At 40.6% G+C, this 27,440-nt stretch overlaps 1 protein-coding gene across 2 annotated transcripts; it reads right to left on the reverse strand.

The window, feature by feature from the left end:
• Positions 1-3,637: 3,637 nt before the first annotated feature.
• LOC149175419 (Dynein light chain type 1 family protein) lies at positions 3,638-27,440 on the reverse strand. Of its 2 annotated transcripts, none has more exons than XM_089419676.1 (3): positions 27,124-27,420; positions 26,933-27,038; positions 3,638-4,028 (listed from the first exon to the last, which is right to left on the reverse strand). In XM_089419676.1, the coding sequence occupies exons 1-3, from the start codon at positions 27,223-27,225 to the stop codon at positions 3,946-3,948; spliced, it is 291 nt and encodes a 96-aa protein (XP_089275802.1). In that variant the 5' UTR covers positions 27,226-27,420; the 3' UTR covers positions 3,638-3,945. The 2 variants fall into 2 exon arrangements, with proteins under 2 accessions (XP_089275802.1, XP_089275803.1); XM_089419677.1 differs by lacking the exon at positions 3,638-4,028 and adding an exon at positions 4,135-4,223 and having other exon boundaries at positions 27,124-27,440.

Here is a 27,440-nt window from a genome sequence, read left to right on the forward strand (position 1 = left end):
CATTTGCAAACAAACAAACAGCAAAATACAACTTATCTCTTCAGCCCAAAACTCCTTGAAAACCATGCCCACTTTGCCTCGATTTTCGTGCCCACTTTAAGTTGAATGTATATATTGTATGGATATAGGCTGTACGGATTTTCGTACCGCTGTATGGATTTTTTCCAAAAAAAATCAAAAACTTCTCTCGAACATTGTGCAGCTCACAACATTAAATGATGTTCGTACAGTACCTTTTGATGTCTTATATGCCTTGATTTTTGTGCCCATCTTTGCCCAGAAATCACTTCTTCAACATGCTGCAACAAATTTCTCCTTCAGAACTTTTCTCCAACGCTCAACCTCCTTTCTCCAATCTACTTATGAAGAATGAATGCAATCTCTCTTTTCTTTTCCCCCTTTTGTTTCCCTAAATGACTTTAGGGCAACCCTAAGATCTACTGCCTCAGATTCATTTAGATCAAGGGATGAGAATAAATGTGCATTTAATTCTCACTTTCTATTTTTTAACACACCCATTAAATAAAGTACCCACATTGTACTTTATGTCTAAAGTCACTTTTCACTTAATAATTTAACATTGATTTTACCACTTATAAAGTCACTTTCACTTTATAAAGTCACACTTAGGAAAAAAATTATTTTGGACACTTTTCCCTAGGTGGAGACTATCCCATGGGAAACCACTTGTCCAAGGTACATTAAAAATCAACATTCCATAAATTCTAGAAATTGTAAAGTTATAACATAATATAGGTTTAATAGGCATGATAACTGCACATAGCCTGCCTTGATATTGTATTTATCCATCATCCATGCCTACACACAAGTTAAAACCACTGCAGTGTCCTGCTTCGCTAATTGGTAGTAACTTTTATTTACGTTTGATACAAAAAATATACAATATTCACACGTAAACCAATACTTGCAATGCTTCTTGCCCAAACGAGTTGAGGTATACCAAGTTCTCATTTAGTATAATCCTCCATTTCTTTAAGGTGGAAAAAATTTCCTGAGTGGGGCATGGGTTTAAAAACATTTGAAGATCGAGTTGCAGAATGGATGGAAGCAATTACTCCAAAAACACATCAGCAGAGTTATCAAGCATCCTTGGTTCCAGACTCTCAACTTTCAAGAGACTTACTCAAGCTCCCTGACACAAAAAGTGCTCTCTCTTAAAAATCATAAAAGTGGAATTCCACTGAAATGTTCACCTAGACCAGTGTAAGGTAAAAAAGTAGCAAAGTTGCATCAAAACCCAATTCTGATGTGCCTCTCAAGGTTGTTTATCTTTACCTTGAGTTCTAATATTTAAAACCCAATTCTGATGTGATCCTTAAAGTTGGTTATATTTGAGACATCAGTCACTAGTGTGAACTGGAAATATGTATCCTCAAGTGGCATATCAAACCCTGGTTTATATCTAGTGTCCATATGCATCCAATGCACTCTCCAGATTTGCACCGTTAAAACAGACAAAAATTTAAAATGCGTCTATGCTAGTGTATATATTAAATTCACCCAAAACATCAAGATTTACACCATTCCACAAGCAAGCTGAGAGCTAATGGATCACTCGTAACCACACCCCCACCCATGCGCAGTGCAATAACATAATTGCAATTTATTCACTCTCACAAGTAAGATATTACAAAAATTGAGGAGAACCTGGATAAATGTTAATTGTCTTATAAATAATATCTGCACAGGTTCTCAAAGTCTGGAACACAGTTTCAATTTAAACTCCTACAGCAAAGTATTAAGAACCTTAGATGCCACTCAGGGATGGCAGGGGTGGGGGAAATCCTCTATGATGCGAGACGAAATCAGTAATTAGATTTTGATTGGGGAGTAGAGGTTGCCACCAACAATGACATGGAGGCACTAGCGGCAGTACAAGGATTGCAATTAGTTTTGTCAAGAGAAAAATAGTAATTGAAGACTCATCCATCATCATTCAATTTCCCATGCAACTCTCCAGCCCTCAAAATATTGGACTTGTCCATCTAGTTCAAAGGACTTTGGAAATAGTAAAGAGGTTTGAAAGTATTAGAATCTACCAGGTTCTTTGATCCAATAACACTGAGGCCAATCACCTAGAAAATCTGGGAGCACATCTTAATGAGGGATCCAAAGAATAAAGTGAGGAACACCATATCTGATGTCCCTCCCATGACATTCATAGTTTATCACATAGCAACAGCTTCTATGATTAAGCGTAATGACATTCAAGTGTGAAAGGATGTGCATTTAGAGCCAGTCCATGCACCCATGGTGTGATGTGACAGGAAGGTAGTGAATTGTTAAATGAACCAACCTCTCCGTTTATTCTCTATGGCATGCACTATTTTCATGCATGGGCTTAGTGCTTCCTCTCCGCTCAACATCTCTCCTCAGATCTGCAAGGCCAAGGGCCTCAGACATTGTTAAAGGAGTGAGCATTCCTGCAGGGTGGCAGGTTGATAGGTTTCATCGGTGGGCTTGGCTCCATCTCTCATTGCAATGGATACCATGGCACAATGTCAAAACCATAGATGTGCAATGTGTGAATTAACTCAGGTCAAGAGGCAAACACAACACTGCAAGATTGGAATTTCAGAGGCACAAAAAAGAGGTTAGCATGTCTCCAATGGAAAGATTGGCATGATATGTGGGAGGAGAACCTTCAAGTAGAGGCACAAGGGCATGCCTGACATGTGCAGAAAATGGTCCAAATTTGGATATTGAAGTTATTGGAAAGAGATAAAAGCACTCATGCAGTCATAGGATGAAAAAATTCAGAACTGAATGTGAAGTTGGGGACGGTTGTTTCTTTGGTTGATAGATTGGTCAGTTTTATTTACCTTCTGGAAGCAGTTCAGTGCCATACCTAAGCTATTGGCATGGGCAAGGATTTGGCTCTGCATGGCACTGCACTGGAATAAAGGATGAAAGGGACCAGTTGGAACAAGAAGATGTTGCATGCCCAGCATTACAACCCTGCAAGATAAAACAAAAGGAAACTTCTGCTGAAGAGTTCCAGGTGACAGAAGACATCCTATATGGGCCCGCAACTTTTTTTCTTCTTTTGTGCATGCAACGTGTTGTAGGTTAGATATCATTTTTTGGGATTCAACTGCGTTAAGTAAGTCATTCAAACGTATGACCATTTCCATGAGAGGTAGTCGTAACTGACTAATTTCTCATGATTTTTGAATAGTTCACTTAGCACTATTCAAAAATTATATACCAACCTTGACATCCAAACCAATCCCATAATCCCATTGTTTCTATATTCAACTAAACCACATATCTATTTCTCACACATGCCTACAAGCAAACTTCCAAAATGAAATGCCCTGATGAAACTAACAATCAAACAGTTGTAGTCCAGACTCCATACCAGAGCTATTGCCATAAAATTAGCCAGTGTATAACGACTATCTACATATATATATCAGCAGCAAAGAGCAATTACTCAAAACTAGAGAACCATGAAGGAAAATCCAGTTGGAACAAAATAGCCATGACCACAAACGGTACCACTAAATGCCAACATGATTTAACCAACTCTACCAAATCCCATCAACTCTTGCAAAAACCTTAAAATAATATAAACTATACCAGTTCAAAAACATCATCAACACTACAATAAATGTGGAAAAGAAAGATGTGCACAGGTTATTCATCTTATTTCCTAAATTCCTACTGATAAAAGCACCATCGTTGACAACCCATTTCTCTTTCCAATTACATCATTAGCATTCAGAAAATGTCAATGTACCAAAATTCAGGATGCATGCTTACATAATCGTTCAGTGAAGCTCAAAATTGATAGTTCAGTTATATTTTGAAAGTACAGATCCACATTAATAGAAGTAGAAAGATAGAATAAGTCAATATCCTTCCCATGAAAAAGTACATTGTTAGACAACTGTCATGGTTTTGCCATAACTTGAGCTTTGGTTATCCTGATTTGAACAAGAGCACTGCTATCTGATCAAGATAAAAGTATATGAAGTGCTTTGTCTCATGTGTAACATATGAACCTGAAACATAAAAACCACATAATAAATCAGGAATTAAGCTGCCTTGTACCCGAACAAAACGGTCCTCAATTGATCAAACTTTAAAATATATATCAACAGTTCCCATACTTATTCTTGGAAATCAAATCGAGCTCAGATGATAAAAACATAGTACACAGTAAAAGCTCAGCAACTGACAAGGTTGACATAACAAAGCTGCATAACAAGATATACAAATAGTGAATGCATATTACACGTGCTAACTGTCACTGCAATGTAAATGATTGTTAAAATTTCATATTTACAGGCCCCAAGAAGGAAACCAATGTATTATCGGTAATTGTGCAGAGGATAAAGGTAAGAAGAAAGAGATGGATCGAGTTGTAACAAAAATACAACTTATTGTAAACCTCATGAGTTTGTTATGAAACTAACTACAACATAGATCATTCACAGGTAATCCAGCAAATTGTAAACCTCATATCCCTGTTAGTTTATGGATGTGGAGTAGCATCGGACAGGTGTTCTAGTCTCAGATGATGCTAAGAGGCTAAGGAACACTAGATCTCCAAAACCCATAAAAGGTTTCACGAGATAAGCTTGGGAAACACCTTAATTAAATTAATTTGCCATAATTAAAATTTTCCTAAGTCTAGCTCAGGAAAAGTGGTAAATTAAAGTTAATTAATTAAGGATGTTTGAGATTGCTCTAGAGGCTTCTATTGATGAATTCTAATTGATCTTAGCCATCGATGGAGATTAAATCATGGTCGTTGAAGACTCAACAAGAGATTATAAGAGCAGGTCGAGGGCTTGGAGATAGCATCAGAGAGATCAGTGTGATAGAGTTGTGAGAGGCAGATCAAGCTACCTAGTTTGCAGTCTTTAGCAAGGTTGCAGTTCAAGCTAGAGGGAGAGCATCGGAGAAAGGAAGCAGCATATAATTTGGGAGCAAGATTCTGGAGAGATTCCCAGTGATTTTCTAGTGCCGGATTGGCAGGAAAAGGGAGGCTGAAATTCTGAATGCATCTGCAGAGGTTGTACAAGCAGTGCAAATAGACAGAAAACCCAGTGCGAGTTGCCGGAAGAGGGTTTGTTTAGTTTCCAAAGGTCGGATCAGTGACCAGAAGGCAGAGCGAATTCATTCCAGAGGCAGAGGAAGGCTAGACAGCCCAGTCGGAGGCATCCAGGGCTGTACGAATTGCTCAAAGGCAGCAATGCAAGTTGTCAGTGTGGGTGCAAGTAGGCCAAAGGAGGCCGAGTTGATTTGCAGAGGAGAACTGGGATCTCCAGATTATTTTGCTAGTATATTTCTGGAGGATAGCCAGTTTGGCATCCAGTTGTAATAATTTTCTCAAATTGTTAAATAATAATAAAACCTCCATCTGTTGCACTGGTTTTCCCTTCGGGGTTTTTCTGGGGATGTTTAGTCCAAAAATATTGGTGTCTATTTTTATGTGTGTGCATCTATTTCTCAGTTCCATATTTTTATATTCTGCGGTGTATTTTTATTGTGAAGAGTGCATCAGTGATTTAATCATTATGCCGCAAACAAATAAACTGGTAACAGTTAGAAGATTAAACTCCAATTGTTGCATTTGTGGAAATTTCACAATCCCTGTGAATCTTGAATAAAATTGGGCATTGTACAAACCTACAGGTGATGTAAGGAAAGTTGTTGTGCAACATTCCATTAAGACATATTCAAAAGATTTTCTAAATCAAACCTCTTGGAATATACCCTTTTAAAACATGTTTGCATATAAATGCCAATATTATTTTCATATATAGAAAAAATTTAGTCATTTAGAAATATACCCATGTTCTGTTATAGGGTTCAAAGCCAAATGGGCAGAAAACAATTGTGTAAGAGAAAAGGCAAGATGAAAGAGAGAGATCAAGTTGTAACAAAAACACAACTTACTGTAAACCTCATGAGTTTGTTATAAACAAACTAACAATCTAAATCGTCCATGGGCAGTCTAGAATCTAGAAGAAAATTAAGCATTGTACAAGTCTAAAGGTGAGGTAAGGAAACTTGCTTCACAATATTCCATTAAGGCAGATTCACAAGATTTTATAAAATAACCTCTAGGAATCTAACCTTTTCAAACATGATTACACACAAATACTGATTGTTTCCAAAGATTTACAGTCATTTAGAGATGATCCATACTCTGCTTCCGGGATTCAAAGCCAAATGGCCATCTTCTACTATTTAGGCTTATCACCTGCTTAACACAGTACTAATTTTAGTCTACATATTACTATCATTACATTCAGATGTGTGTTTCATCTTTCTGTTAATTATAAATTCATGTTCTTCCAAGCTGTGCATCAGATATGCTGGCTCAATAAAAGGCTGCAGTGATCGAGACACAACGAGGTAGTGATCTAAGGATTTCCAGACATGGCAATGCAAAGGACGGGAAATCTCAATTTAAATAGTCATAAGAGATTCTTTAGATAAATCACCTGGCAGAAGCATAGATATTTCAGTTAGCATTCATGTTATTTACTTTCACTTTTGATGTTGAGCGGGAGTTTTATGTTTCTTTCTTTTCCTTTTGATTGTTGTGGCCTAGTGGTTAGGATATTATAGGAAGGGTTAGGATACACTAGGGAGGGAGAATGCACTGCACTGCAGCAAAAAATAGTAAAGAATGCAATGGAATAACAAAGACAACAGAGATTAAAGCAGATAGGAAGATCATGCTCCATAACGGAATATGAAGATAAATCTGAACCATGGATGCAGATAAAGTAGACGGAAAAGTGAAGTACAGTAGTGATTCATCCATTACAGCAAAAAATAATGGAACTCGGCAACTTTCATTCATAGATCAAACAGTGCAGTACGTCTCCATTGTTCCCTAGATTAGCAGACTCCAAACATACAAACAGATGGCTCACCCTATCTCACAAGGTGGGGTTTCTAGCATTTATATCTCTGCTCTAAAACGTAGTTGATAAAATTAATTCTGCTGTCTTGCGATTTATCTTTACAGAACACCATCCGAGATTCCAATACTATCTGGCTGAAGAATAAGTAAGTACGAAAATAAATTCTGAAAAAAGAAAATTGCTAAAGAGATAGGAAGAGAAGAATGTTTTGCCAATAAGAATGCAAAACAAATCCCCAACAGCAATGAAATGAAAAGTAAACAAGCTGCAACTGAACTTCTGTATCTAAAATAACTAGTGCTTTCTCAACAGGTTGACAATGAGCAGGCAGTCCTATCTGAATGGGAAATATCAGCCCATGCCTCCTGTGAATCCTCATGTGCACTAAGACCAAAATCACTCATCACCATTGCAGAATGAATGGAACAGAGATCAGCCTGATCCCATATGTTCTGATACATCTACACTTGTTTCTCAAATGAATTTGCACTGCTTGTCACTGTATTAACATGTGGAATGACCATTTCAAATTCAAGGCTCAACTCCACTGACTCATACTAAGCATTCTTCTGGTGCTCAAAATTCTCCCAGTCAGTCAGCCATGCATCTCAAAAAATCAGTCCACTTGGGTAAGCGACTAAGCCATGCAACTTCCAGAGTCGCCTTAATGGTTTAAGTTGCCTTTGGAAATAACTAAATAAGTAGTTCATTGCTTGTACTGCTTCTCCCACTGCAAACCATCATCACTCAAATCTCTGACCATCACTTGCGTGCCACAATCTGTTGTATGCTTTTCATGATGCCTTTGCTATACTGCAATTTCTGCTTGAACTTCCTGAATAAACCAACAAATAGAATTGTGCTGCCCAGCCATGCTCTTTTGAATTACTCTATACGCTATAGCTATTGCAGCATTATGAAAATTAGTAGCTTCTTCCCAGATCACAGAGATACATTCTGCGTCTTTAACAAGTTAACCTCCTATCTGCTACTTAGACTGGACTGCTTCCTGCTCTTTAATCTGTTCATTATTCTACATGTCTGATTCAGGCAGCTTTGCCCCTGATTTCTCCAGTTCATTGCCCTGGTATTTCACCACTGACTTTCCCATCTCAATTTTCTTTTCCCGCAATTCTTTACTATGTTCTTCAATGCTGAAAAATTAGGTAGGTTGTAAATCTTCCTCTTTTTTCTTCCACCTACTATTGCTTTCTCTTCATAAACCAACATAGGGAGACCTTCAGTATTTACTTCCACACCAATGCCCTTTGATCAGTCTGTCATGCTCTGTTATACATTCTTGCTCTGGCCTAGATCAGCCTTGTTCTGTTGGGGCACTCTTCTCCAGTACCATTCTTCCTTGGTATCCAGTACAGTGCTCTAGATGTTTTCTCTGAAACCCTCTAAACTTTTTTCGTCAGCAACCTTGTTTGTGGCTTGCTTGTGTTGGCCTTGCTCTTTACAGGTTTATCGAAAATTGCTACAGTTGATCAAACTTTGGAATGGGCAGCCCTGTATATATTTTCCTGTAGATTGAACTGGTTCTCAGTGTCCTTAGTCTTCTGTGTTGCCATCAACATTTTGTTGGCCTTCACTATTGCCACTCCATTGACCAGTGATCTTCTTCATTGGTCTTACTGCCAGCTATTGGTCTTCAAGATTGTCAGCATTAATTCCATTCACAACATCAACTTCTCTGAACATTATATGCTCTGCCAAGCTTCTCTGTATTGACTTCATCAGAGTTTTTTGTTGCCAGTGTACAACTTTGTACCTTTCTACCATTCATTTTCAGTAGACTGGACTGGATTCTCTAAATTCATTGTACAAAGCTCTCTGTTATCACTCAAAATTGAACTTCTCAGAAGTTCATCTTGATTGGTTCAGCAGAGACAGTTCCATGAATACATTAAAGGATGAACATCCTGTTGCTGCAAAATCTAGCAGGTCCAATGAGAGGACTCACTAGGTAAGGACCAGACTCTATGGCAACAATGAGGAAGGTTTTCAACTGTCACCTCAGGAACCTTCCTCCTGCTGTTTAGTGGGATTTCAAACACAAGGGAGGCTTCCCTATGCCACCTACAAGGTATTCTAATTCTATGGCTCAAGGTGACTTCTTTCAGAGGTCTAAAAGTAAATAAAGGGCTTGGTAGGGCCTAAGATGACCAAGATATTCAAGACTAGGATTCAAGCTCTCTATGATTAGACAAATGATGAGGCTGCTATAAGTTAGGGTTTTATTGATGTTATTTACTAGGGCATGCAACGACATATAGGAGATGACGTCAACCCTATTAAGGCATGCAAGACAATTTATGATGCTAGATTTTTCTTTATTATGGTTTATACAAATTACCCTAAAGTTAATAGCAACTCCCATGCAATAAAGTAACACTTTACACACAAATCTGCATTGTAAACCCTAGCAGCTGTCCGAGCCGTCCAAGAGAAATAGGGTTAAGGAAAATTTGATTTGACTTTAAACTTTAAAGTGATCGACACACTTTAGAGACTAGTGCCTTAACCTACAATGGGCAAATGAAGTCTTAAGGGAATTAAATTCCAAGGAAGGATCTTCTTGAAGGGGGGATGCACTAGGGCATCTACTTGTAAAACCCTAGTTACTATTCTTGTGAGGGGAGAAATTAATTATAAGGTCTACACATTAGGAGTTCCCTTATAGGCTATGAAGAAGATAATTCTACATGCAATACTGAAGCAAAGTTCCACCAACAATGAGCATTTAGTTATAGAGCAATAGAAACCCCAAAAGAAAAATTAAAACTTGCAAAATAACAAAAAACAGCAATAAACTTACAGGATTCATCCACAATAGCTCTTCTTTCAATCCCAAAATAGTGTCTCCAAGCCAAAATCACATTCAAGACAAAGTTCATCCACAAAAGATCACATTATGCCCAAGTAGTGAAATAGACAGCTAACTCACACTCTTCTAAGAGAGGCCGAATTCATGTGTGATGATGAATAATGAAGTAAGGAAGAGGCTCTATTTATATGAACCTTCCTCCACTCACTTTACAAATAAAATTAGCTAAAATCCCTCAAGACAAATTCACTTTTGAGTGCTCCACAAGAAAGGGGTTCCAAGCCAACCTCATAGCTCAGAAACAAGACAAATATGTTATAAAATCCCGCATGTGCTGGAATAAAAGCTCCAATAGCATGATGTCACTCTCCAAATGAGCTCAATAAGCCCTCAAAATGTGAGGTAAGGGCTAAAAGATGCTCCATACTCCAAGAAATGCTCAAGGATCATGTACAAGTCATCAAAAGTATCTCCAGTATCTCCATGCTAAGACATCATGCCCAAAAGTGCCCTAAATCACCCTCACAAGAGGAAAGGGGGTGACATGGCATCAAATCTTTCAAGCATTGGGGCTCCAAGGTGATATGCAAGCCCTTCTCAACGATGACCATCATCATCTAAAGTCCGGATGAAGTGAAACCCATCAAACAGTGTCAAGGCCAGCCTAGCGGCATCCTGGGTCCACTGGTCACATCATCAACATCTCCAACACCAAGCTTTATGGGCTCAACGTTTCAACATCTAGGGGTTCCTCTAGGTGTCAAGCACCATGTGGAAGCAACAAATGGCCAAATGTTGTGCTCTAGGCTATGTTGCACAAAACACCTTCCTGGGTAGCGTACTGATACCAAAAACATACCAAAATGTCAAAACTTGGCCAAAGCTCCCCCAAAACATCAATGATCGTACCATATGGCATTTCGTAATTCCAAAATGCCATAAGGTACAACCGACAACATTTTGGAGAGTTAAGTGGTTGTTTCAGGCACACTCAAGCGGCCAAGAAGGACTGGTATCCCTTTTATGGCCCAAAAATGCTTTAATTAAACAGTTTTCATAAAGTTTATTTCACTCTTAGGGCTCTCTCTTGCTGCGCTTGATATTAGTGGTGATTCAAGCACAATTGATAGTACTAGTAGAATTGTCTTTTCTACTAGACAAGCATCTTGTTATATTTTTGTTTATGAGGATGAGGATGTATGTATGTATATGACGTTTCATGCAATGTTTCCATTTTCCAGGGGTGACGTTTCCAGTTGCACCCATTTCGGAAACTTCTAGATGTTTCAAAATTTCGTGCAACTTAAGATCAAGGTAGGCAACCCTACATCATCAAAGTCAATCTCTCTTTGTGCACTAGATGGTACGGCTTCTACTGCTTCACTGAGGAGGTGGGGCAATCACCTCTGGAAGCCTCTGTTGTTGTGACGTGGGCCACCTGACAAAACCTTCCCATGATCAAGTGTAATTCAATCAATCATAAGGTAATTAGGGCCATAGATGCCTCATAGTGTACCATATTTAAAGTTAGGGGGTACAACCAATACTTCACACAAAGATCACCATCAAATATCTAACTAGACCAAGTCTTGCATAGCTGTTGTCTCTCTTATGTTTGGGATGGCTAGGTGTATAGCCCTATTAGGTGTCTCCAACCCCCAAGGGGAAGTGAAAAGGCCTAAGTCAACCCATCAATACATAGGTGCAAGTGGAAATGGTGGTAATGGAGGAGGCAAGACTTTGGGAACAAGTGCCATAGCCAAGTGACCAGCTAATGGTGGTCCAACATCACAGGTGTATAGATATAAGGCGGGAGAAATCATGGAGACATGACTTACCACCACTCTAGTGCACCTTTTATTCTTTTATGATAATGCTTTGATATGGTGCATAGCTAAGAAGCCCAAGCATGCATATTTTAGATTTAGCACTTATTACCCCTAAAGATGAGGTGGTTTATTTTTCATTAGGATTGGGACATTACAATGGTTCCTTTTTAATGCGTGGAGCATCAAGTGCTCTAGGAACTAGGTGATCGCTAGTGGGGGGGTAGAGCTCATGCTAGGATTTTGCCCACACGCTAATTTTAGTCCCAACCATCTTTTGCATTTTTCCTTTTTCTTTCATTGTGGTTTTCTTTGCTTTTATAATTCTTTTAGCTACAACAACCTCTAGGACAATTTTTTCCAGCCCAGACCCAAGGACGACGATACGAGGGTGAAAATCCCCATGACCAATGACCATCTGCCTGAAAAATGGATGTGGAATAGAGGGAATGATGAAAGTGGTAAGTATGGAATATCATGGGCATGCTACTTCAATCAAATCCTTCCCAGTAGTATCCTTCCTATAACCCTAGGGCCTCAAAGGAGGTTCCACTCGATTAGGATCAAAAACTAATCTCCCAAGACAATTGATGGAACAAGAATACAATCAAAATCAGTAAATTATCCATATCGTCCCTTGATTCATATTAGTATGTCCCAAAACAATAAGCAAAAGAAAATGATTGCAAAATGGTAAAAGTACCTGTCGATGGATGACTCACCTTCCTTCAAGGATGAATGCCAGATGGGAGAAGGAGATTTGGTTGGAGCATACGTATGTGGAGGATCCATGGCATCATGTCAAGTGCTGATCAATATGGTTGTTGGTTGGTTGGCTTTCTAAGAAGAAGAGAAAACTTCTCCTATGGATTACCCACTTTTTGGTGGGTAACATCTGGCCCAAACTCAAGGACGTGTGCTCACCATAGAGCACATGATCCATGTTGACTTTTGTGTAGCATCGAGAGGTATTTCCACATAACAAGAGGCCTCCTAAGACCACTTGTAGAAGAATTATGAAAATGAAAATAAAATATATTTTTGGATTTCATGTAGGCTCAAAAGGGACAAGTCAGCCCCACCACGAAAGAGTGTGTCCCTTGGGGTAAATGCACCTATTTGACTTGTACATATAACAATGTTGCAAACATCAGCATCATGATAATATTGGCAAGGGCCTTGATACCCACCACCAGTGGGTTACCCCTATAGGATAAATTTTCTCCTAGATTTGTCTTCAGTAGGCAACCAACAACCACCAGATAGCTCGATATGCCACCATTCTCCACCACCTAAGCCAGCCATTGAGTGCCCTTTCCCATTTGTTATGCTTGTATGTTTGAAGGTGGGCCTTCCAACCCCGAAGATATGACTTTTCTTTATATAATTGGGTATTTATGCTTGCTTTTCTTGGGCACTTTTGGACATAGATTAGTGGGGGGATTCAGCAAAAAGAATGGGCTTCAATTATACTCTTGTTCCCTTGTCTCAACCTGGGGGTTAATCTTGTATCCTAGTCTTGTGGGTTCTCCTCTATTGACTACTAGCTTTAAGAGCGGCACCACATGGGAAACCATAATTTTGGTTGTGTGGTCCTGCTTCCTGACACCATATATTTCACTCCCCTCCGCTCATTACAATCCCTTTTCACATTTTTCCTATCTGGGTCCACATTTGTCTATTGGGTCCACAAGGTGTTACCTTCCACCTCCCCTTGTCCACACTTTGGGTCAGACTTGGAACGATGCCCCGGAGGTTGACGCAGCTAAAAAGAAATATAAAAGCATAATTTGGCCACTTACGACATGAAATCTACCACAAAATGCAAAAAATGGTCAGGACATAAAATGTTGGGTGTGTGTTATATTCCTAGAACCAGGCGGACCCAAGGATGGCGACGGACCCAAAGATGGTGGATGGACCTACCCATGGTCTTGTGCATGGGTTTTGCACATGGTTTTGTGCATGGGTTTTGCACATGGTTTTGGGCATGATGGTTTTTTGACCATGGTATTTTGTAGATCTGGTCAAGGGAACTACGGTTATGTTCTAATCCAGGGTTAATGGATTGGGGTTTATGAATGTTTCAGCATGTATATGTATGTATTGTAACATTGAAAGGAACATAATGAAAAATCAATCTAGTAGTCCCAGTTTTGGGATCCAGGGGAAAATCTGTGTATATTTGTTTTATGTTCTCACCATTGTTTATTCTTTTGTTTTAAGAATTCGTTTGCAGGTAATTTCTGTACAGGGTTAAAACCAACAAGTGGTATCAGAGCCAAAGGTCACGAGTTTGAATCACACCAGGCTCACGTAGGGGGGGAGATTGTTGGGCATTGGATAATCCAACACTCCCTTTGTGTTTCACAACATGGCTTAACCGCCTCTTGTGGATCCATTAACTCTGGCGATGCGTCCATTTACTAACACCTGCGGGTTTTGGTGTAACGGAAATCAAGATTCCAACAAGTGGTATAAGAATTGTTTTGGCTTCAAGGGGGTGCCTTTGTTGCTAAGGGGTTTTGCTCGGGCCTGTGGTAGACCCTGTTCAGTGGGAGATATGCGGGATCGATTCTTGTGGTGAAAGAAGATGGCGAGCAGTGGAAAAATAGAGATCGAGAAATTTAATGGTCAGAGTTTTGAGTTGTGGAAGCTCAAGATGGAGAATCTATAGGTGGACCGAGATAAGAGGATTGTTGTAGATCTAGGCACGGCACCGACAAGAATGTAGGCAGAAGACTGACCAAAGTTAGATCGGAAGGCGAAGAGTACAATAGGATTGTGTCTCTCAGATTCAGTATTGTTGAATGTACCAGGGGAAGCTACAACGAAGGATTTGCGGGTCAAGTTAGTGACTTTGTCCCAATCTAAGTCTCTGGTGAACAAATTGTTCTTGTGGAAAAAATTGTATAACCTAAGGATGAAGGATGGAGACTCGGTGACAGAGCATCTAATTGCCTTTAATACTGTGGTAAGCCAATTGTTATCTATTGATATAAAAAATCCAGACGAAGATAAGTGCATCAATTTGTTATGTTCTCTACCAGATCTGTGGGATAGTCTGGTTATTGCAATAGGTAGCAATACAACTACCTTGAAGTTTGATCAAATAGTCTCATCCTTGTTGTTGGAGGAGATGAGATGACAAAATATGGAGAGCTGGAATGGAGATGCCTTGTTTGTACGAGGACAGTCCCATAACATAAACAAAAATAAGTCCTCGAGTGGGAAATCTAAATCTAGAGGGAGATCTAAATCTCCAGGAAAACCTGTAAAGGTATCTTGGAAATGCAGAAAGGAATGGCACTACAAAAAGGACTATAGATCTAAAGCTCCTAAGAAAGGAAAGGGATCTGATGATGCCCCTTCTGCAGAGCCGAAAACCACCTCAGATGAAGGTGGGGATGTGTACTTGGCTTCTTCTTCAAGTACACATCTATATCATGAGGCATAGTTGATTGACTCAAGTGCATCCTTTCACTTCACTCCCCATAGGGATTGGTTTTGTGAGTATGAGAAATATGATGGTGGTGACGTCTTCTTAGGGGATGATAGGAAGGCCAGAATCATTAGACGCGGAAAAGTCAAGTTGAAGTTGCAAGGTGAAAGGATTAGAACACTTGTCAGTGTTCTGCATATTCCTCCATTGGCCAGAGACCTGATTTCTATAAGCAAGATGGATGATTTAGGCGTAAAAACAGTGTTCGAGAAAGATACCTGCAAGATGGTTCGGGGAGCACTGGTATTGATGCGGGGAGTTTGGATTGGAACTCTGTACAAGCTTCTAGGTAGCACTGTTATTGATGGGTGCAACAGTTTTGTGGTTCCTAAAAGTGGAGCAAAAAATCTAATGGTCTCTAGAGAAAAGACCATGTTATGGCATCAAAGGATTGGACATATTGGAGAGAAGGGCCTTCGAATACTACATGGTAATGGTATGGTAGAAGGTATGTCTAATTGCTCTCTGGATTTCGATTTCTGTGAACATTGTGTATATGGGAAACAAAATCAGGTGAGTTTCCCCTCTGGTGCTAAGAGGGCGAAAGGGATATTAGAGCTTGTACACAGTGATGTGTTTGAAACTGTGTCGGCTCCATCATTGGGTAACTCTGTGTACTATGTCTCATTTATAGATGACTTGTCAAAGAATACATGGATATATTTCCTCAAGAAGAAATCTGAAGTCTTTGACAGGTTTAAAGAATTTAAGGCTCTGGTGGAAAATCAGACAAAGAAGAAGATCAAGGTGTTGAGGACAGATAATGGTGGAGAGCTCTGCAAGAAGGAATTTGAAGAGTTCTGTAAGAAGTGTAGTATAGCACGACAGTAGACTACTCCATACCAATGTTTTAAAACTCCAACTCCGACTCGGAAACGGCCGAGGGTCGACTTCGACTTGAGATCGACTCGGCCAGTTTGATTTCAATGACTCGGTCGTTGTAAAAAATGCATTAAATATTTATTTTTTTATAAGAAAACATAATTTTAAAGATTTTCATTCATGTTTCCAAACATAAAGCTTTAGAATATAGATAGAGGACAACATATGATCAAAGTAGGCTCATGAATATATCCATTATATCAAAATGGCATCCAGTGCATTGTCCAATACATACATGATGATGATATAGAGATCAAAACAAAAACACATAACCAAGGAGGCTAGAAATGACCTCTACAACAAAAGTAAGCTGTGAAACATCACTATTCACCACTAACCAGTACTACTGGCTACTGCTAGAGGAGCCAACATCATCTGGCTCAACCTCTGAATTAGAGTCAGACAAGGAAACCCATGGCTCCTCCTCATCATCATCTCCAACTTCAACTGTAGTAGTGGTAGCACTAGCAGGTTGTGCAACAGCCACACGTTGAGATAGACGAGACATGCGCTTCCGTAGTGGCTGAGCAGAGGAAGCACCTACAATTGGAGCACTTGGGGTTGGACCTGAGGCTAGTACAAGTGGATCTGCATTCAACTGAACATTTTGTTCAAATGATGCCACTGCCTGTAAATCCAAATCAAGATCCTCAAAGTCAAACTCTGCTAGATGACTCTCCACTACCCAATCTGATGTTGGATCAATACCTTCCAACAGAATGGGATCTAAATCAGGTCTTTTGTTCAGCAATTGGTTGCATCTGAGCCGCAGGTTGTATTAGACACAGACTAGATAATTTAACCTTTTTAATCCAAACGGTTTCTTTTCTTTGTGTGAATCCTCTCAAAAACAGACCAATTGTGCTCACACCCAGTAGCACTACAAGTTTGACTCAAAATACGAATTGCAAACTTCTGCAATTGAGGACAATGGCTACCAAAGCCTCCCACCATTGTGCTGCAAAAGACATAGTAGTGTAATGAGTTAGCTCAAGTTTCAACTTTCAACAAATTATATCCAACTTTCAAATTATAAACAATTTAACAAAATAAGTATTATGTTAAAATTGGCAACTAGGGCCAAACTCCATGTGGGTCATCTTATTTATGGCATCTGATATTTTTCTTGAACTCCTCTCATCGAGAGGTGTAGGATTGATCTAAAGATCATCTGATTCCGATAAGTATTCATGGAGATATGAATTTATGTGTTATGGGACATTTCGTCAAGGTCGGCCAGCGACCAAATAACCCCCACTTGTGCTCAACGTTTTAGTATAAAAGGAGGTGGCTCGATAGTCATTTGTACACACACTTCACTCTTGATTTCTCTCCACTTGTTTTGGGTTTTAGTGGCAAGAGAAATCTAGGAGGATGAAACCCTAGACGCAAGAGGAAAGGAGTCTAAGCATGAAGCCTGGACACAGTCATGAAGAGGCCTAATACTGCCCTAGCTGCAGTCCTAAAGAGGGTAGTCTAGCCGCAGTTCAAGAAAGGAGATATGGCCACTGTAAAGCGGCTCCTATTACAGCCTAAACCTGCTCCTATACGTCGCCCTAACCTGCACTAATACGTTGTCTAAAGGATGCCCTGACCGCAATCAAAAGAGGCTACTTAGCTGCAGCAAAGAAGGGAGATCTATCCACAGTTTAGGAGATCATCTATACGCGGCAAGGTAAGACCTAAACGCAATCATCTTAGCTAGCTATTAGGCCGATCTTGAGGGCTAAACACTGATGCTTGTGACATGTTTTAAGGACCGAATGTTGTTGTGCTAGGCCGCAAGCCATAGCACCACAGCTGGGCTTACGTAGGGCAGTAAAGGGCAGCCATATGCCCTAAGGCAGCAACGCAGCTAGGGAGGGGTTCTCTTAAGGTATGTCATTGTCCTTCAAGGGCTGTTTGGGAGTCTGTTGGAGAATCAAAGGCTACAGCCATATGCCCTAACCACACAGTCACTAACAGTGATAGACAAACAAGGTTTGAGCAGCGAGTTTGATATTGCTATGCTTAGTAACAAAGGGCAGCACTATGATAATGAATGCTACAAGGAGATGCAACATGATGGACACAGTAAGGTACAGTTTGAAGATGTAGCACAAGGAGGTGCAGCATGATGATATGGTGCAACAGCATGATGTGTGCAACATGATGATGAAGAGCAGCATGTTGGGTACAGCATGATGAGGTATAGCTCAGCAGCGGTGCAGCTCAGTGATGATGGACATGATATGATGGTGCAGCGTGGTGCAGCACTATGATAGGCTTAGTCACCGGGTTTAGCGAATTTGAACGAATAAATTCGAAATTCACAGAACTTCAAACGAATTCGAATTTATTCGTTCAAGTTCGCCGAACAAAATGGCGAACTGAAACACAATGGTGAACACGAACTTTATCCAGAACAAAATCGCGAACTTTAAAAAAAATGCCATTAAATTCGTTGGAATTCATTTGGGTTCGATTTTTTCTTCGTTTTAAAAAAAAAAAATGAATCGTTTGTATTCGCTGTTTGCGGGCCCTGTGGTTTTGGTTTTGGTTTCATTGTTTGCGGTGGGTTAGGTTTCATTGTTTGCAGCCTGCGGGTTATAATTTATGTGTTTAGTTTTATAAACACCATCGAACCGACCGACGACCAGTCCACAGCGTGAGCAATAGCATACAGTGACAGCTCCTTCCGCAGGTTTTCAATAGGGTTTTCGACAGGATTTTGGAGTTTTCGACGAGTTGTGGGTTGTGGCAACGACTCACCACTGACCAATGCAACACACCGGCATACACAGCTCGACCAGCCGCCAGCCCTGTACAGTGGCACATTACAATTTGCAGTCTACGTTGCACGCATACATTACACAGTTCTGTTGAAACTTGAGGCCCGAGGGTTGGTGGGAAGGCTAAGGCATTGAACCAAGTCTTGTGCCACAACTACAAGATTCTTTTAACTCCCATTGTCGAGGATAAGAGTCACCAACTCATGTTTGATTTAACAATTATGGGTAAACAGAGGTGTAGCAATGGTGTTGGCTTCATTAGCAATCATGAGGATGAGAGAGGGGTCCACTTTAGTAGGATCGTCAAGAGAAACAACTGCAAGTGAGGTAGGGGAATTTGGTTGCTCATCCTTTGTAAAAGGAGTTGTTAAAAATGGCAATTAGGCCCAAACTCCACATGGGTCATCTTATTTATGACCGCTAATATTTTTCTTGGATTCCTCTCTCCGAGAGGTATAGGATTGATCTAAAGATCACCTGATTTTGACATGTACAAATGAAGTTATGAATTTATTTTGATTATGGTCAAATTGTCAAGGTCAGCCAACAAACTTATGTACGCTCAAAAGCCCAACAGTCACGTCTATTCATCCTCAATGTTGCATATAAATAGAAGGTGACTTAGCCTCATCTTCACACTTCTCTCTCTCTCTCCTCATTGATTGGGTACGGATTTATGGGCCTCTCTCTCTCTCCACACATTCGAAATTTCAGGGGAGCGAAATTTCAGGAGGCCAATATTTCAAGAGACCAAATTTCTCGACAATTTGACCAAGCACTGACTAGCATGCGTTGACCTATCTGTGTTTTTGTGAGGGCTATCTCTGTTTGGGCAGGCCGCATTTCTGGGCACAGAAATCAAGGCTAAACGTTGACTGTTGACCAATGTTGACTGCAACTAGGGCTGACCGCAGGTGGGTTGTGTGACTAGAATTTGACTAGGCCGAATTTGACTATTTTGAGGGTTGTTTTATATTGTTGTTTGAAGGCCGAAGTTGACCGATTTGTTGAGGGTCAAATCTACCTTGTTGACCAGCGTTGACTTTTTTGGTTAGGGCTCTTTTGATGCTGTTATAAATTATCAGATTTGTAAATTGCACTCTCTCTCTGGTGAACTATTGAAGACTAAAAGAAGATTTGATCAAGGGTTTCCCCACATTGGGGTTTGTCCCTGACTGGTGCCACATCTTGTGTCCTCTTGTCTTGGCTTGTCTTCTACTGTTTATGTTTATGTTCTATCCGCATTTTACTATCATGTTGATGTGATTGCTAATCTGAATATTGATACTAGGCTAATAAAGAAATTGAAATAAAATTGCTCTAAAGCATAGAACATACCATTGTTTCCTAAAATTAACATGCTATCAGAGCTAAGGTGAAGACAAAGCCCAAGCAAGAGTGAAAGAGCAATCACCAAAGACAATTGGACAAGGACAAAAGGTTCAATGGGTTCCTCATCCTACTTCCCAGCTAAAGACAAGCTCCATGATAAATCTGACTATCATGGATGGAAGATATCTCTTGATTTGACCTTGGAAGAAAAGGAAGTGATGGGCTATGTACAGGGAAAAATCCCTAAACCTCCTTCAAATGCACCGGCCGCTGGGAAGACCAAGTACAATAGGGTTGAAGTCAAAGCAAAGAAGATTATCAGGGATTCCATTGACAAGCATTCGGTGGCCTACATCTCCGAATTGAAGACCTCCAAGGAGATCTACGACAGGTTGGTCGGCATGTTCAAGGTTAGTAATGCTAATCAAATTCTATTTCTCAAGAATAAGTTGAAGGATATTAAGAAGGCCAAGGACGAGGATATTCAATCCTATTTCTTGAGGATTACTGAGATCAAGAATGATCTACTCTCCATTGGAGAAGTATTCCTGACAGGGAACTTACTCTCACCACCCTTGGAGGACTCCCACCCGAGTGCTATGTATTTACAACCACCGTCCTCAACAATGATCGAATTCCAGGGTTTGAAGAATTGATGTCGAGATGCATTCAAGAAGAAACAAGAATGGTGGAGCAAGAAATGCCTTCTAATAGAAGCAACCTCACTGCATTCTCCGCTCATGCCAAAAGGAGAAAAAATGCAAGGTCTAAAGGTCCTTTCCATGGAAAGCCTGGATCTAAGGGAGGAAGGAAGGGCAGCTGATAAGTTTGGCCACTATGCAAGGGAGTGCCCAAATAGATGGGAAACATCACATGATGATGATCACAATCATTCCAGGGGCAACTTCAACAACGATCAAAAAAATGGCAGGTCCAATGGCAAAGGAAAAAGGAATGCAAGACATCAAGGAAATGGTCGACCCTCCAAGAAATCAAGGAACTCCAGGTATGAAGAATCAAATGTTGTTAATAATAAGCAAAAAGAGTACGATCTTATATCGGCCCTCTCCACAGCCTCTCCTCCGAACACTTTGGGAAATTGGTTGATTCATAATGGTGCCTGAAGGCACTTCACCGGATACAAGGAAGCCCTCTCTAATCTGATAGAAAAGGAGACAAACTTGGAGATCATCCTTGGAGATGATGCCACCTATCCCGTGAAGGGAGTAGGGAATGTTACCCTTCAATTGAATCAAGGTAACACTATTCATTTGCAAGAAGTACTATATGTACCTGATCTCAAGAAGAACCTGGTGTCCATTTCAGCCATGGAGGACAAAGGATTCAAGGTGGCATTCATCGATGGAAAGGTACGTGTTTGGAAAAGAAATTTTAAAGATGCTTTTACTCTTGGGTTCAGGGTTGACACTTTGTATCAAGTTGGAGGAAGTCCATTAAGAGCCATGTATTGCGACACATCTCTACAATCTTAACTATGGCACCGGAGGTTTGCCCATCTTCATTATAAGGCTCTACACGATGTGAGACAGATGGTGACAGGTATGCCCGAGTTCAAAGTAGAGCATGAAGGTGTATGTCCAAGATGTGTCGAAGGAAAACTCACAAGGGGACCATTCCCCTCAAGTAATAGCAAGACCACAGATATATTACAATTGATCCACTCCGACATATCTGGTATGATGCCCGTAAACTCTTTGGGAGGATTCTTATATTATCTCACATTTATGGATGATTATTCTCGCATGACCTGGATCTACTTCTTGAAGAAGAAGGATGAAGTATTCACATGGTTCCGACACTTCAAAGCCTTGATCGGAAACCAATCCGAGAAGAAAATCAAGATATTGAGGACTGATAATGGGACCGAGTATGAATCCAATGAATTCCAAGATTATTGGAGAGAAGCTGGCATTAAGAGGGAGACTATAACGCCATACACTCCTGAGCAGAATGATGTGGCTGAAAGGAAGAATCTCTCTACTGTAGAAGCAGTTTGTGCCATGCTTCATGATCAAGGGCTTCTGAAGTTCCTATGGGTTGAAGCTGCAAATATCGTCGTGTATGTTCAAAACCGATGCCCTCATCAAGCATTGGACTCCAAGACTCCCGAAGAAATGTTCACTGGTAAGAAACCCGATGTCTCTCATTTTAGAATTTTTGGAAGTCCCGTATATTTTCATATGCCGAAAGAGAAAAGAAGCAAATTGGGTGCATCGAGAAAGAAAGGAATCTTTGTGGGCTATAGTGAAAATTCTAAGGGATATATAATTTATGTGGCTGGTCAAAAGGCAGTTGAGATAAGTCATGATGTCACCTTCGACGAAGATATGGCCCTCAGGAAGATCAACAACCTTCCTATCCTAAGGAAGGACAAAGAAGTTGACACCGGAAATCAGGGTGCAAAAGAAGACGAAGCGATGCCTGATGTTGATGAACTTATGGATCATATTGATCCTCCTCCTCATGAGCCCTCCTCCTTCAAAAGGAGACCCTCATGGCTTAAGAAGACTCTCGAAGATGCCAAGAGACAAATGGCACCAAGGGGGGCATTTCGTGAAAGCAAGAAGTCGAACAGGTATCAAGGATATTTGACCGCCATGAGCACTATCATTCAAAATGAGCCTTCATCATTCAAAGAAGTCATGAAGCATCAAGTATGGAAGGATGCTATGAATGAAGAATACGAGTCAATTATGAAGAATGATGTCTGGGATGTGGTCCCTAGACCCCAGGACAAATCGACTAATGGAAGTGCAGACCCTCTCATTCACAAATGTAAGAGAGAGTTGGCTTCTGAATTTGAGATGAAGGACCTAGGACCAATGCACTATTTCCAAGGTTTGGAGGTCGGGCAAAAGGCAGGTGAAATTTTCCTCTCTCAAGGAAAAAATGTTGTGAAGATATTGGACAGATTTGGGATGGTGGACTGCAAGCCTGTGACTACTCCGATGGAGCTTAACTTTAAGAAGTTATGTGGTAGTGTTGTTGGACCTGAATTGGGAAATGCTTCTGAGTATCGTCAACTCATAGGAGCACTGATGTTCTTGGTGAACTCCCGTCCGGACATATGTTTTGCAGTTAACACATTGAGCCAATATATGGTTGAGCCTCATCATATACATTGGATTGGTGCCAAGAATCTTCTAATATATCTTCGAGGCACAATCACTCACGGACTGAGATACATTGCCGAAGATGTGAGGTTGCATGGTTATTCTGATGTTGATTGGGCTAGCAGTGTGGTGGATCGCAAGAGCACTTCTAGATGTTGTTTTTCTTTGGGTTCTGCTTCGATGCCCTGGATGAGCAGGAAGCAGAAATCAGTTGCCTTGAGCACCACCGAGGCCAAATACATCGCTACTAGTATGACCTCCTGTGAAGTTGTTTGGTTGAGGAAGCTCTTCAGTGAGCTGTTTGGACATGTCCTAGATACCACCGTGATCCTCTGCAACAACCAAAGTGGGATCCAATTATCAGAGAATCTGTGTTTCATGATCGCTCGAAGCATATAGATATCAAGTACCACTTTATCTGAGATATGGTACAACGAGGAACAATAAGGCTCCATCACATTGGGACTAATGAGCAAGTCGTTGTATTCTAACAAAGCCCCTAGGGAAGGTCAAGCTCTTGGCCTTCCGAGAATGACTTGGAGTTGTGGAGAGACCCTCTTATGAGGGTCCTGTATGAGATGGACATTGAGCTCTGGGAGCTCCGAGGGGCTTGGAGTACTTCTTGGAGCGATGAGCAACCATAGGGTGAGTGGTTCAGCCTTCCCCTAGTGGTTTGTTGTGAACAGGGTGAGTGGTTCAGCCTTCCCCTGTGATACCCCTTGGCGACATGTAGGCAACATGAGTGGTTCATCCTTCTCCTGTTGAGACATCCTACCCATGCAGTCTGGGACTCATGGGAAGTACCTCTCATCTAGCCAATGAGTAGTAGGTAAATGAGGATAGGGACCATAGTACTACGGATGGACGCATCATGTACTATGTACTCCCTATGCTAGGATGACCAATATTGATCTGGGATCAATTGGAACTAACTTCGGGTCTATAAGAGTGGTATGAGACACTCTCTTTTGATTGGAACTGACTTCGAGTTAGTAAGAGTGGTATGACACACTCTCCTTTGATTGGGACTGACTTCGGGTCAGTAGAGAATGGTATGATACATTCTCGATCACTTCTTCTTCTTCATAGTTCAGTAGAGCAGAGCAGTGCATTGATGGCAGAGATAGTACAGATTGGCAGATGGCTTAGCAGATGGAGTTCTCCCTAGTTGAGAGGGAGTGTTAAAATTGGAAACTAGGGCCAAACTCCACATGGGTCATCTTAATTATGATAGCTGATATTTTTCTTGGATTCCTCACTCTGAAAGGTGTAGGATTGATTTAAAGATCATCCGATTTTGACATGTACAAATGGAGTTATGAACTTATTTTGATTATGGTCAAATTGTCAAGGTCGGCCAGCGAACTTATGTAGGCTCAGAAGCCCAACAGTCACGTTTATTCATCCTCAACGTTGCATATAAATAGAAGGTGACTTAGCCTCATCTTCACACTTCTCTTTCTCTCTCCTCATTGATTGGGTACAGATTTTTGGGCCTCTCTCTTTCTCCACATGTCCAAAATTCTAGGAGGCCGAAATTTCTAAATAGTTTGACCAAGCATTGACCAACATGCGTTGACCTCCTTTGACTGCGTTTTTGTGAGGGCTATCTCTGTTTGGGTAGGCCACATTTATGGGCACAAAAATCGAGGCTAAGCATTGATGGTTGACCAACGTTGACTGCAACTAGGGCTAACCGGAGGTGGGTTGTTTGACAAGACTTTGACTCGGCCGAATTTGATTGTTTTGAGGGTTGTTTTATCTTACTGATTGAAGGCCGAAGTTGATTGAAGTTGACCGATTTGCTGAGGGTCAAATCTGCCCTATTGACCAGCGTTGACTTTTCTGGTTAGGGCTCTTTTGCCGCTGTTATAAATTATCAGATTTGTAAATTGTACTATCTCTCTCTGTTGAACTATTGAAGACTAAAAGAAGATTTGATCAAGGGTTTCTCCACATCAGGGTTTGTCCCTGGCTGGTGCCACATCTTGTGTACTCTTCTCTTGGCTTGTCTTCTACTGTTTATGTTTATGTTCTATCTGCATTTTACTATCATGTAGATGTAATTGCTAATCTAAATATTGATGCTGAGCTCATAAAGAAATTGAAGTAAAATTGCTCTAAAGCATAGAACATACCATTGTTGCCTAAAATGGGGATATTGTGAGGCGTGGGGGATGAGGCAAGGGTTGCATTAGAAGGACTAGTAGGAGACGAACCATTTCTGGTTTGAGGAGAACATATTCGAGGAGCCACTTTGTGTTCCACAGCCAAGGCCCAAATAAAGGCCTTGCCCAAGGAAGTACTATCAAACAACTCAACTTCTCGACAAAAAACCATTAGCAAACTAGAATTAAATTTGATAATTAGTACCTCTTCTAGATCAGAGATATGGAAACCATTTGGCAAAGAGATTCTGGAGATATCCTGGAGGATAGAAGCATTCTCTCAAGGCCTGCCAAAAGTCATCTCAAGATGTGATATGTGTAGATCTAGTCTTTGTTGGTTCTACGAGCTCGACGACCAAGGATATATTCTCCAACTAAGTATCCCAACATGTTTGCACCAAACCCTCCATCTGTAGACTAGAGATTTGAAGCTTCATGTCCTCTTCCATCGCAAGACATGTTTTGAAATAGGTGGAGAGACTACGGGGCCGAGAATCAATAGCCTCGCCAATCATTTGGCCCAACAATTTGGGCAATTGAAAGTGTGTATCTAGTTGCATTTGCCCCAAAGAGCACCTCTATTGTTGGAATGTAATTAGCTCTTGAACAACCATGGATTTTCATCCACCAAAGGGATTGAAATGTATGACCCCAAGCTATAAGGTGTGACAGGGATCTAAAGCAAGGAGGCTTTGCTGAGAAGGTCGCTGAATTGTCAAGCCACAAATCCAAAAAAATTCTTCAAACAAGTGGATGGCTTCCAAGATCTTATGCTTTGATACCACATCATCCTCAATGAAATGAGCTGATGATATGAATGAGCAAAGCATAATATACGAGGCATCTGCAGGCTGTTGTATGTGGAGAATGTTGGTCATCGGCACTGTGATCACTGTCCACAATGTGGATCATCCAATAAGAAAAACTCCTCTAGTTATCCCTAGGTGAAAGGGTTTAACACGGTCCACTATTCCACAGGCATCCACATGAAGAGTTGATGAATCAACCCGGCCCTACCTGGTCTGCAGAAGGTGCATTCTCTCGGTGCAAAAATGCAGCTCAGCTCGAATTGACATCGTCAGCTTACTAAAATGGTTTCAAGTGAAAGTATGCGTGTATATACTTTCAAATGCAAGAGCAGCTCTCACAGAACGGCTTGAAAATAGCATAATTTGACTGTCTACGATAACCAAAATTGAAACAAAAACAGGACAAGAAGGTGAATTCAATATAAATCCATCGTTCAATGCAATTGTCTAAGAATTCGAATCCATCGAAAACATTTGTCAAATAATTTGAATCCATCGTTTAAGAAATTTGTCAAATACGCATATGTTGAATCCATAAAACGATAAACATTTAGATGAATCGCAAATGTTGATGGTAATTGAATATTGCACTACTAAAATATATAAAATGTGGCAAAGTATCCAGTGTTTTTTAATAAACAAGAGAGATTTCATCAATCAGACGAAACTATTATCATAACAGGGGAAAATGTGGGCAAAAAAAAGAAAATCATATAAGATCTGCCACCAAGCAAGTTCGCTCACTGATATTTGGAATAAAAGCTTACCGAAATTCCGGCCAACGATGCAATGCCATGTGGGACTGAACTTCTTGTCGAATTCCTTTTTGATGTAAGCCGCAACGTCCTTCTCTACAGTATGTTGCTCCAAAGCCTTGCAAAGAGCCAGGGGAAATATGATTTATTCAATGGATATCACAAAGAAGTTCCCTGATTAGCTACCTGGCAATAAATTTTACCTGCAGAGCACAGTCAATGGCTGCCTTCTGCATCTCATCGCCCATATCGGCGCTCTTGATGATGGCCTTCTTGTCCTTTTTGTCCACGCCCTTCTCCGTCATTCTCAGCTTCTACTAATGTTCGCTTCCTCTGCCAAAATCCTGAAACCACAGTGGATTCTACGGCGGAATCGGCAGAATTCACTTCCCAGTATATAGAAGAACCGGATTTTCTTTCCCTCGGATGCTCTGCAATCGGAGCTCTAAATTTATTTCCTTCGAATCCGACCAGACGAGAATTTAATTCGCCATCGGAAGGGTTCGCTTGTAATTCGCCT

This window comes from Pinus tabuliformis, chromosome 4_1, assembly GCF_031772625.1.
Source record: "Pinus tabuliformis cultivar Carrire ecotype Pingquan chromosome 4_1, CPIR1, whole genome shotgun sequence".
In the NCBI taxonomy this organism is placed as follows: Eukaryota; Viridiplantae; Streptophyta; class Pinopsida; order Pinales; family Pinaceae; genus Pinus; species Pinus tabuliformis.

Bases quoted from the DNA above. Each gene is read 5' to 3' on its own strand.
- LOC149175419 (XM_089419676.1), bottom strand. From the start codon at position 27,225: ATGACGGAGAAGGGCGTGGACAAAAAGGACAAGAAGGCCATCATCAAG. The intron at 27,039-27,123 runs GTAAAATTTATT...GCTCTTTGCAAG, and splicing joins CCATTGACTGTGCTCTGCAG to GCTTTGGAGCAACATACTGT. The intron at 4,029-26,932 runs GTAAGCTTTTAT...TTTATGTTTCAG, and splicing joins CATCGTTGGCCGGAATTTCG to GTTCATATGTTACACATGAG.